Source organism: Mercenaria mercenaria, chromosome 2 (assembly GCF_021730395.1).
Source record: "Mercenaria mercenaria strain notata chromosome 2, MADL_Memer_1, whole genome shotgun sequence".
Classification (NCBI taxonomy): domain Eukaryota; kingdom Metazoa; phylum Mollusca; class Bivalvia; order Venerida; family Veneridae; genus Mercenaria; species Mercenaria mercenaria.
This window is the reverse complement of record NC_069362.1, coordinates 58,443,396-58,456,374: the sequence shown is the minus strand read 5'-3', so window position 1 is coordinate 58,456,374 and position 12,979 is coordinate 58,443,396. Positions and strand designations below refer to the sequence as shown.

Genomic DNA, 12,979 nt, shown 5'->3' with positions numbered 1-12,979 from the left:
TGCAAAAGAGCCGGTAGATGACCATTTACACATTGTAATCAGTTTTAGCTCACCTGAGCACAAAGTGCGCAAGGTGAGCTATTGTGATCGCCCTGTTTCTGGCATTGTAAGCAATTTGACTTTTAACTCTAGTGCTCACAATGACCCAATCTTAATGAAACTTGGTCATAATTTTACCTTCAATAAAATGTTGGAAGTGTTCATCACTGGTTCATCTTTGGTTAAAATCTTGGTCACTAGGTCAATTATTAGGAAAATCTTGTTAACACTAGAGGCCACTTTTTACATCATCTGTATCAAACTTCAAAATGTTTGTGTTTATGAAATCTAAGTCAAGTTTGAAGCTGGTCTGTCCAACCATTGCGTCTGCTCCAAATCGTTTTAACTGCTGGGAAGACTTTCATAAAACTAACCTCATTATGACGGCAAGCAGAATGCACAAACCAGATCACAAGGTCCAAGGTCAAGGTCACACTTGGAGGTCAAAAGTCAAGTAGCTTAATTTAGTAACTTCTTGGTATTGTCTAAACTGCTTGAAATATTTTCATGAATTTAATATTGATTGCTAACCTCACCAAAACTACTTAAAGGCAAACAACCCTGGCTGAGGTCATTACACTACCAGCATATTGTTCATATTCACATATGAAAAAAATTAATGGGGGATAAATAGTATTATGTACTGTGTACAACAGGTACAATGTTTACACAAATGAAATTCTTTTGTGGGGCAACCTTGGTGCAAAAATTTTGAATTGTTAAGAAATAAATTCACTGAACACATCCTATTTTTTACAGGCTGAAATTGATGCAGCAGTAGGATTTACACATGTGATAAAGATGATCTCACAGAGTGTAAGTGTCTGTGTTTGTTATCTTTTACTGATTCATTTCAGGTTTGATGGTTTGAAGTCTTAAAATATAGAATCAGTTTTGATTATCCTGTTAAGAAAAATAACTGATACCAATGTCTAATGAGCTTTTGGTGTTATAGCAGTTTGTGACTGATTTACTTTACCTGTTTCTTTCATTGTTGTATAATAAGCCCGTTTCTGAAAGAGCGGGGCATATAATGTGAACACCCGTGACTGGCGGGAGGCATCCAAAGCATGTCCTCTCTTTGAGTTGAACAGTTTTCATCTGATCTTTACCAAACTTGCTGACAATATTGTGGGCATAAGTGCCCAAGTTTGATAACCAGCAAAATCGCCACAGGTACTCTTGGATAATGGCCCTTTAATTACTCAAAAAACTGCGAATTAAGCCTTGTCCGCTCTCTAAAGTCAGATTTCATCCGATCCTCACCAAACTTGCTGACAATGTTTGTAGGCATAATATCTCGGCCAAGTGTGATAACCACCCATACTGCCTGAGGCAATCTTGGATTATTGCCCTTGAATTACTCAGAAAAAACCCCCGCGAATTTAGCCTTGTCCACTCTCTAAGTCAATAAGTTTTCATCCGATCTTCACCAAATTGCTGACAGTGTTTGTGGGCATAATATCTCGGCCAAGATCGATAACCAGCCAAATCGCCCCAGGCACCTCTTGGATGATGGTCCTTGAATTACTTGAAAACTGCAAATTTAGCTATTTAGACAGGCATATTTTGTGACAAATTGGCACTCTTGCTTCTTGATAAAAATGCACAAACACACTGAAAATAAAATGAGAATATGATAGAGTTTAATTCATATGTAAATCTGGTATTTGTAACAGGGGCTAGTCAGAAAATACTTAATGTTATGTGCACCAATGATAAAAGTAGAACCATAATTTAAAAGAAGTAAAATTACCATATAGAAAGAGGTTGTACATGTTATTAAAGAACACTGAAGTTATTATCATCCCATAGAGACATTCCTGATTCCTAATGAAAATGAAGTCATCATATTTTTTGGAAAGAAGATACAGCTTCTTTACCATTGAATTAGAATTTTTCATGTTTTATACTTTTCTTTTTAATTGTAACAACAAGATTTAGACTTTGTATCAGTTTTTAAGAGAACTTTTTGTTTGTTACTTTAAAAAAATAAGTTATGATTATACAATATCATTAGAAGTTTAAATACCATGTATATAACATGTGTAAGACAAGTTTGACTAAATTGTGATGTCCTACATAGTAAAATTTCAATGTTATAATGGTCACTTGTTAGTGGTGGTCACTCACAATGAGAGTCAAGTTTGGTGACCATTGTAAACAGATTTGATTGTACATAAGACAAATTGGTAGGTTTCTTGCGTTATTTTTCAGGGCAAGTTGATTGTCGGCCACAACATGATGTTAGATATTGCTCACACAATTAATCAGTTCATGTACCCATTGCCACAGGTAGGTCACAACATGATGTTAGATATTGCTCACACTTTTAACCAGTTCATATACACATTGCCATAAGTAGGTTACAATATGATGTTAGATATTGCTCACACAATTAAACATTGCCAAACAATTAAGTTTAGATGTGATGTAAACTTGATTCTGATTTTCAACTCGAGTTGTCTCCCTTTTACCACTGTGTCTCTGATTTATTTATAGGTCATAATAAAATGAAAAACATTATGCATGCAGAAGCTTGAAATGTTGTAAACTGCAGTCACTATTATGTTTAAAATGTCATTTCACTAATCTTTACAGGCATATGAAGATTTCAAGTCAATGTGCAGATGTGTATTTCCTAGGTAAATTTCTGTTGTTGTTTTTTTGTTGTGTTGTTATACACGGCCTTGTACTTACTGCTTGACAGAGATCCTTTTTCTTTTACACATTTTCTATATTCTATAAAGGCAATTACAGATTGCTGAAATTATTAGTGATTTTGTTGTGCTGAAAAATTATAAATACTTCAGGGAGGACACACATTTATATTTCTTGAAAACTACAAATTCACATTCCCTTTAGTTGTGTTAGCCCAGAATAAATTGCTTTGTAAGAAATTCTGAATTACTGGTTTGAAGTATGTTTGTGTGTTATTATTTATGTAAATATTTCATTTATATGTGAATGTACAGAAAATGTGTACAAATTTGTTGAAGCTTACATATATATTATAGTATATTTGCTTATGTTTCAGACTGGTAGATACAAAGTTAATGTCAAATACACAACCATTCAAAGTAAGCTTTTTTTGCGTACGATGTATATTACTGGTAATGGACAAAAAAATTCTGTGCAGTAAGGAAATTACTTTAAATGTCAAATTTAGGGGTCACAAGTCTGTCCCAGGTAATGAACAGGTCCTCTCATTTTCCTACTTTTTTGTATTACATGATAATGTTCTTGTGTAACAGTTTAACACTCCTCTACTCATCCATCCAACTAAATGCAGATTAAAGCTAAATTCTTTTATGTGATATTAGAGCAGAATCATGTTTTAACGTATGGAAACAATATGACAAGGTTATACACTTGTGAAGTAATTTCACAAAAGTGTAGCTGGAGTGAATTATACAAGCGGCATATAACAAATTTAGCAGTTTAGTTAAAACATGGTCCTGCTATATATTGATTGTAATATGTATTTCTTATAAACGAGAAGATGAAATAGGGAAGCACTACTTCATTGGGCATATATGGTGCAAAGTAAAATAGGTTGACGTGACGTCAACATGTAGCAGGGTTTAAACAGTGTTGAAATATGGGAAGTAACACTTTTGAAATGTCTTTTATATAAGGTCCTAGATCAAATGCTTAACACCTGCATGACACTATATAATAGGTCGTTGTGACATCAAATTTCCATGTTTTTACGAAAGTATGCCGGTTTGTTATCTTAATGAACAAAGAAGACTGAAAATTTGGAAATCTCTCAAAAGCAGTGTTACCCTGTCAAACCACCTGTATCATCTTGAATCCCCTCAAAATTTACCTTATCCTTTTTGGTCTCAGCATGTTTGGTATGGGGAATTTCCATATACTTACGCAGATGATTGTCATTTCTTTACTGGTACTGATGATAAACTTGGACAGATGATAAAGTTGACCACCTTGGAATTATGCGATTGCAATTGGTTATTTATATAATTGAACACACCATCTAATAGCAACCACTTATAACACCAACTGGTTTAAACAAAAACAACATTCAGTAAATATTCTGTATAAATAAATGACTTACATTTATCTGTAGAACAATATATTTATCCAAAATTACTGGGGAAGAGGGCGTTTTTAGCTCATCTGATTTTTAGCTCACCTGAGCACAAAGTGCTCAAAGGTGAGCTTTTGTGATCGCCCTGTGTCCGTCGTCCGTCCGTCCGTCCGTCGTCAACAGTTTGACTGTTAACACTCTAGAGGTCACAATTTTGGCCCAATCTTAGTGAAACTTGGTCAGAATGTTACCCACAATAAAATCTTGGATGAGTTCGATATTGGGTCATCTGGGGTCAAAAACTAGGTCACTAGGTCAGATAAAAGGAAAAGCTTGTTAACACTAGAGGTCACAATTTTGGCTCAATCCTAATGAAACTTGGTCAGAATGTTACTCAGAATTAAATCTTGGAAGAGTTCGATTTTGGGTCATCTGGGATCAAAAATTAGGTCTCGAGGTCAAATCAAAGGAAAAGCTTGTTAACACTCTAGAGGTCACAATTTGGGCCCAATCTTATTGAAACTTGGTCAGAATGTTACCCTCAGTAAAATCTTGGACAAGTTTGATATTGGGTCATCTGGGGTAAAAAACTAGGTCACCAGGTCAAATCAAAGGAAAAGCTTCTTAACATTGTAGAGGCCACATTTATGACTGTATCTTCATGAATCTTGGTCGGAATGTTTATCTTGATGGTCTCAAAGTCCAGTTTGAATCTGGGCGATGTAGGATCAAAAACTAGGTCACCAGGTCAAATCAAAGGAAAAGCTAGTTAAAACTGTAGAGGCCACATTTATGACCATATCTTAATGAAACTTGGTCAGAATGTTAATCTTGATGATCTATAGGTCAAGTTTTAATCTGGGTCAGGTGAGGTCAAAAACTAGGTTACTAGGTCAAATCAAAGGAAAAGCTTGTTAACACTCTAGAGCCCACATTTATAACTTTATCTTCATGAATCTTAGTCAGAATGTTAATCTTGATGATCTTTAGGTCAAGTTCGAATCTGGGTCATGTGGGGTCAAAAACTAGGTCACCGGGTCAAATCAGAGGAAAAGCTAGTTAATACTTTAGAGACAACATTTATGACCATATCTTAATGAAACTTTGTCAGAATGTTAATCTTGATGATCTTAGGTCAATAGGTCAGGTGAGCGATACAGGGCCTTCATGGCCCTCTTGTTTTTAAAAAAAGATGAGTTATTGTCATCACTTGATTGGCGTCGGCGTTGCCTGGTTAAGTTTTATGTTTAGGTCAGCTTTTCTCATAAACTATCAAAGGTATTGCTTTGAAACTTGCAACACTTGTTCACCATCAATAGCTGACCCTGTACAGTAAGAAACGTAACTCCATCCTGCTTTTTGCAAGAATTATGGCCCCTTTTGGACTTAGAAAATATCAGATTTCTTGGTTAAGTTTTATGTTTAGGTCAGCTTTTCTCATAAACTATCAAAGCTATTGCTTTAAAACTTGCAACACTTGTTCACCATCATAAGTTGACCATGTACAGCAAGAAACATAACTCTGTCCTGCTTTTTGCAAGAATATGGCCCCTTTTGGACTTAGAAAATATCAGATTTATTGGTTAAGTTTTATGTTTAGGTAAACTTTTCTCCTAAACTATCAAAGCTATTGCTTTGAAACTTGCAACTGTTGTTCACCATCATAAGCTGACTCTGTACATCAAGAAACATAACTCCATCCTGCTTTTTGCAAGAATTATGGCCCTTTTTGGACTTAGAAAATCATGGGTAGGACAATTTTTCTATTATACAAAAAAAAATCAGATGAGCGTCAGCACGGCGGTGCTCTTGTTTTTATGCATGCTCACTGTCAACACATAAAGGCCTGACATTGGGTCATTTTTCATTATTTGATCCGGAATGGCTGTTGCATCATTTTTGGAAAGTTTCAATATAATACTATGAGGAAAATTTTGTAAATGACAAAGTAGTCAAATTTATCATCAGTCAACGTTTATACAGTCCCAATTTTACATACCCCTTTCAGGGCATCACTTCATGCGAGTTTGCTTACTAGATTATACATTTGCTGAAAACTTTACATAATTCAAATTTATATTTAAAATATAGATTTGATTATGTAAAGTTTTCAGCAAATGTTAAGCTTTATTTTGATACCAACTATTGATAACAATTTGCAGAAATAAAAAAGTTATAGGTAAAAAACCTCATTTTCTATCTGGGTTCATCATCAGTACCAGTAAAAATATTTCTGCTGTCTTTTTTCAGGACCGTATAGACAACACAGGGCTAAGTTATTTACACCATCTAACACAGATGCCTCCATTTGTCAAACCAGAGGTTGGTACGTACAGTTTGTATTCAGTCATTGCAGTAAAATATTGATCATTTAAGTAAACTAGAAAGAAACTTTGTTGTATGATCTCTCACAGGACCTTTAACTCATCTGCGTCTGGTATTTGGAAAAAAATCTATGAGGTATTATCGTCATTTGATCATTGGCATCGCATTGAAATTAAAAAAATTTTGTTTAGGTCCACCTTTCTCAAAACTTATAAGTGCTGAATCTTTGAAACCTTGCATATTTGTTTATCATCATTAGGTAACTTTGTAAGTCAAGAACCATAACTCTGATATGCATTTTGTCAAAATTATGGCCATTTTTGTACTTTGAAAAATTGAGTTTCTTGGTTGAAATTTTTGTTTAGGTCCACCTTTTCTCAAAAGCTATAAGAGGTACAGCTTTGAAAGTTTGCATACTTGTTTATCATCATTAGGTGACTATGTAGGCCAGGAACGTTAACCCTGATTTGAATTTTGTCAAAATTATTGCCCGTTTTGTACTTAGAAAATAGGAACTATAACTATTTTCTTTATTTTCTGAACTATAAACATTTTTATGCCCCCAGCATCTACTGATGCGGTAGGCATATCGTGATTGTCTTGTCCGTCCGTTTGTTCGTCCGTCCGTACGAGGTTAACCAAACGGGACCGTTTCATCTAGCATCAATACCCCTTACTAGAATGACTTGATACTAATGCAAATGTAACCTGTGACCATTCCTCATCTTCAGACATCACCTGACCTCAGTTTGACCTTGACCTTGACCTCATTTTGGACTTAGGTTGCTTTATACGGGCCATCTCTTGGTTAACCAAGTTGGACCGTTTCGTCTAGCATCAATACCCCTTACTAGAATGACTTGATACTAATGCAGATGTAACCTGTGACCATTCCTCATCTTCAGACATCACCTGACCTCAGTTTGACCTTGTCTTTGACCTCATTTTGGACTTAGGTTGCTTTATATGGGTCACCTCTTGGTTAACCAAATGGGACCGTTTCGTCTAGCATCAATACCCCTTACAAGAATGAATTGATACTAATACAGATGTAAACTGTGACCATTCTTCATCTTCAAACATCACCTGACCTCACTTTGACCTTGACCTTGTTTTGGACTTAGGTGCGAAATCTATTGACAAGGATGCCACTGGGGGCATAAAGTGTTTATTGAACGCAGCTCCTTGTCTTACATATTGTCCAGCACTTGCAGATGAGCGATGCCACCCGTAGATGGTGCTCTTGTTTTATACACCTGAAGGGATGTATTATGTTATGATGCTGGTGTCCATCCATCTGTCTGTTCGTTGCTGCATCCGTCCATTAACAATTTCAGGTCCGCTCTGTAACTCTTGAACTGCTTGAAGGATTTCAAAGAAACTTGGCACAAATGCTCACAAGATTAAGATGATGTGCAGAGCGCATGTTTCAGATGGCTCGCTTCAAGGTCACACTTACGGGTCAGAGGTCTTACCTGAACCCCTTGAAAGATTTTGAAGAAACTTATCATAAATGTTCACCACATCTAGACAATGTGCAGAGCACATGTTCTGGATGGCTGGCTTCAAGGTCAAGGTCACACTTAGGGGTCAAATATCATATGCCCATGTTTCTTGTCCATTCTGTAACTCTTGAAATACTTGAAGGATTTTAAAGAAACTTGCCACAAATGTTCACCAGATTGAGTTGACATGCAGAGTGCATGTTTTGGATGGCTTGCTTGAGGGACAAGGTCACACTTAAGGTAAATGGTCATACCTTTGGGCGTATATTGCTCTGCATTGCGGTTCTCTTGTTATTAACTGCTAGATAAGCTATTGATAAAGTGAATCAAAGGACAAATCTGTTGTCAAAGCTAATAGTTTTAAAGTACTTTTCACTTTGTATGTTTGAACATCTTTCTATCTGTCAAATGAATTTGGTCACAATTCATTTTCTATTTCTTCCCTTGCTATACATACCATTACTCCTGGATGTATTCTATTATTAACCTAGTAAAATATGGATACAACTTAAGTAAGACTATCTTATATTATAATCTGTTCTATTAAATTTTATAATACAGCAGCATAAATAATGAGAATATGATTTAAGTCCTGTCCCCACTTGTGAATATGGAATGATGTCCATATGTCGGTCTGTTCATTTGCCCCCAGTGTCATTTCATTTAGCCTGATACATTAAAAAGTTGTGGATTGATGTTTATATAACAAAAGTTAAGTCCTAACTTTGTGTTCCCATTTTTCGAAAACTCTTGTGTCTTCAACACTTTTAGTTCAACTTGTCATGATCCCCACTTTACAATCATGGATCTCTTTTGTTCGGGAGACTTTGAAATCTGATTTGATAATTTTGCAGAAATATCAGAGGACTTGGATAACAAATACAAGGACAACGAGGCGTTACATGAAGCAGGATATGACGCTTTCGTTACTGGACAATGTTTTATATCTCTCTCAAACTTCCTAGGTAAGAATGGTAGTGTGAAGTATATAATGTACAAGAACAATGAAAGGATTACTTGAAAGAGGTGTTTTATATATTTATTAGAAAGTCATTGCTAGTAGTCTGTTGTGTAATAATAAGTTTATCATGGTTTGAGAGTATTTGTTCACCTAGTGAGACAAGAGTGTTCCAAAAATAATGGCAGTGTGAGATAATTTTATCTCCCATGGCTTGTCTCCCATTGGTCATACACGTCTGTATTTTATCATGTTTTTATGACTGCTCAATGTCCATCGTGGATCGTGGTCCGTCAACAATTTCTAAAAAATCTTCTTCTTGAAAACCACTGGGCAGAATCACACCAAACTTCACAGGAATGATCCTTGGGTGGCCCCCTTTCAAAATTATTCAAAGAATTGAATTCCATGCAGAACTCTGGTTGTCATGGCAACCGAAAGGAAAAGCTTTAAAAATCTTCTTGTCCAAAACCGCAAGGCATAGAGCCTTGATATTTGGCATGTGACATTATCTAATGGTCCTCCATGAAGATAGACCTAGGCCTTTGATATTTGGTATGTAGCATTGCCTTGTGGTCCTCTACCAAAATTGTTCAAATTATAACCTTAGGGTGAAAAGGGGCCCTGCCCCGGGGGGTCTCAAGTTTTACATAGCCTTATATAGGGAAAAAACTTAAAAATCTTCTTGTCCAAAACCGCAAGGCATAGAGCCTTGATACCTTGATATTTGGCATGTGACATCATCTAATGGTCCTTTATGAAGTTTGTTCAAATTGTGCCCCTGGGGTGAAAAGAGGCCCCACCCTGGGGGTCACAAGTTTTACATAGACTTATATAGGAAAAAACTTTAAAAATCTTCTTGTCTGAAACCACAAGACCTAGGTCTTTGATATTTGGTATGTTGCAGTGCCTTGTGGTATTTAGAAAAATCAACAGTACACTTGATTATATGACATCATTGTTATGTTACATCACTGTAACAGGCTAGTAATATGTTTTTAATAATTAATAATTAGTGAAATAAAATTGTCAGAACAGTAAGAATATAAGATCTACCCCGCCTGTTATTTTGTAGTAATAAGGAAATACCATCCTCACTCCTTGATAATGTTTGGATCAGTCTGGGCATCAGTATGCAATAATATTTCGTTTACATTTATTTGGTAAAGTAGATTGTATATTGATATTTGCATACATGTTGCATACAAATATACTGGGTAAGAAATAAAGTAGGTGCAATGGTTGAATAAAGCATACAGTATACAGATGCCAGTAGCCATGTAAACAGGTACACATTTTGGTGACCCAAAACCTATCTATAACTCGAACAAGTTTTGTAGGTCACGTCGAGTTGGAGGGAACAAAGTTTGTTTGTATTTCCAAAAACTGCAGAACCTCATTTTTATGTCCCTCTTCGAAGAGGGAGGGGTATATTGTTTTGCAGATGTCGGTCTGTCGGTATGTAGACCAATCCGTTTCCGGATGATAACTCAAGAAGGCTTGGGCCTAGGATCATGAAAGTTGAGAGGGAGGCTGGTCATAACCAGCAGATGACCACTACTGATTTTGAGATTAGTAGGTCAAAGGTCAAAGTCACAGTGATCTGAAACAGTTAAACGGTTTCCGGATGATAACTCAAGAATGCTTTGACCTAGGATCTTGAAAGTTGATAGGGAAGTTGATCATGACCAGCAGATGACCCCTATTGATTTTGAGGTCAATAGTCAAAAGGTCAAGGTCACATCAACCCAGAACAGTTAAACGGATTCTGGATGATAACTCAAGAACGCTTGGGCCTAGGATCATGAAAATTGATTGGGGGGTTAGCCATGACCAGCAGATGATCCCTATTGATTTTGAGGTCAGTAGGTCAAAGGTCAAGGTCACAGTGACCCGGAACAGTTAAACCGTTTTTGGATGATAACTCAAGAACGCTTTGGCCTAGGATCATGAAAGTTGATATGAATGTTGGTAATGACCAGCAGATGACTCCTATTGATTTTGAGGTCAGTATGCCAAATGTCAAGGTCACATTGACAGTGGAACATTTAAACTGTTTCTGGACGATAACTTGAGAACGCTTGGGCCTGGGATAGGAATATAATAGGAAGGTTGATCATGACTAGCAGATGACCCCTAATGATTTTGAGGTCAATAGGTTAAACGTCAAGGTCACATTGACCCAGAACAGTAGAACTTCTGTGTACAGTGACCAAATAATTTCTGTTCCTTGTGCAATTACTGAATGCATCAAGAGAGTTCTACGAGCTCTTGTTGGACAAAATCCTAACCTCTGTTTGGATTTTCTTATCCACAACTCAAGGGTGTAGTAAATTCACTGTATTGATTAACAATCTAATTAAGTAGTTTAATGCCGGACTACTTTTTCCCCTCTGTCACATGTATAGAGATGAAAATTATCAGTTTCCTTCACAAGGAAATATTTACAGTGCAAAATGTTTTAAATGCAGGAAAGTGATCAGTGAAAGAGAAGTAAGATAATTATTGATATCTGTTTCAGGTCAGTTCCAGCAGCCGCCATCTGACCATGTGCCTCCAGCCTCCCCGCTTCTAGAACCTTTTCTCAATAAGTAAGCATACACTCCTATCCCTAGATATTCATTCTGTATTTGTTTTAAGACGAAGGGCATTAGAGGGGTGTCGATAATAAAAGTATCAGCCATTTTCTTTTTAAACAACGAATAAATGTGTTTCTCCAGGTAGATAAAAGAGCTTTTATGATAATGAAACCTACTCTTTCTTTCGATTGATAGTATAAAATGTAAGAAATTAATGAGCCCCACTGTGTTAGGGCTTTGTGACCAATTAGTCAGTGAACATCCATACAGTCCATTCATCCCCACATCCATAATGTTCATTATATCAGTTTCAACACTTGCCTGCAACTGAATAGCGCAGGCTGATCTGGATCCATACTGATAGCAAAGCAGGAAAACAGCAGCCCTTGTGCAAATATTTTATAAATGTTTTGGTAAGTAGTTTTATTTTCTATTTCAGAATATTTATGATGAGGTCATTGGACATACCATATATGGATCTGGTAGCAGCTGATTGTAAGTTAATGTAGGACCATCTTTTGATTACCTGATTACTTTTGACATGTCATGTCTAAATACCTGTACTTAACAGAAATCTCCCCTCTACAAAAGATAATAGGTAAGGGTTGACTTCTCGGAAGCACAGAGCACCACAAACTGAATTGGGATATTAGCTGGTGTTCGTCCATATGCTTGTTCATTTGTCTTCAAGGTCATTTCATTTAGCACTTTTTGAGCCCCCACCACTGAGTGGAGGGGTCATATAGATTTGATCTTGTCCGTGTGTCTGTCTGTCTGAAAAGTTTGTGACGTGCCTAGCTCAAAAAGTATTTGATATAAATCGATGCAAGGCTTTCATCATGTTATGAACTTGTGCACCTTCTATTTTTCGTCTTTTTTCCACTCCCTGTTTCCATAGTTTAATGATGATGGCCCCTGAAATAGGCAAAAATGCACATTTTCACCTTGTGACACGCCTAGCTCAAAAAGTATTTCATATAAAACAATTGAGACTTGCATGCGCACCTTCTATTTTTCGGCTTTTTTCTACTCCCTATTTCCAGAGTTATGGTCCCTGTATTAGTCAAAAATGCGCATTTTCACCATGTGACTTAACTAGCTCAAAAAGTATTTCATATAAATCAATGAAACCTTGCGTGAGTCTAAATCATGATATGAACTTACACACCAACTATTTTTCATCTGGCTCCTCCCCCAATTTCCAGAGTAATGGCCCCTGAAATAGTCAAAAATGCACATTTTCAACTTGTGACGTGCCTAGCTCAAAAAGTATTTGACATAAATTGATGAAACCTTGCATGAGTCTTTATCATGATATGAACTTGCGCACCTATTTTTCATCTGGCTCGGCCCCCTATTTCCAGAGTTGTGGTCCCTGAAATAGTCAAAAATGCACATTTTCACCATGTGACTTACCTAGCTCAAAAAGTGTTTGATGTAAATTGATGAAACCTTGCACGAGTCTTTATCATGATATGAACTTGCGCACCTCCTATTTTTCATCTGGCTCCACCCCCTA

At 36.4% G+C, this 12,979-nt stretch overlaps 1 protein-coding gene across 3 annotated transcripts in view; it reads left to right on the top strand.

Annotated features, from left to right (window-relative positions):
- The window catches only part of LOC123564037 (poly(A)-specific ribonuclease PARN-like), a 93,563-nt gene that overhangs the window by 50,691 nt on the left and 29,893 nt on the right, over positions 1–12,979 (top strand). For all 3 annotated transcript variants that reach the window (XM_053536687.1, XM_053536689.1, XM_053536688.1), the window contains 8 exons: positions 799–855; positions 2,257–2,334; positions 2,641–2,684; positions 3,077–3,119; positions 6,344–6,419; positions 8,778–8,888; positions 11,403–11,472; positions 11,900–11,955. In XM_053536687.1, the coding sequence (XP_053392662.1) occupies positions 799–855; positions 2,257–2,334; positions 2,641–2,684; positions 3,077–3,119; positions 6,344–6,419; positions 8,778–8,888; positions 11,403–11,472; positions 11,900–11,955 (535 nt within the window). The remainder of the gene's footprint in view (positions 1–798; positions 856–2,256; positions 2,335–2,640; positions 2,685–3,076; positions 3,120–6,343; positions 6,420–8,777; positions 8,889–11,402; positions 11,473–11,899; positions 11,956–12,979) is intronic.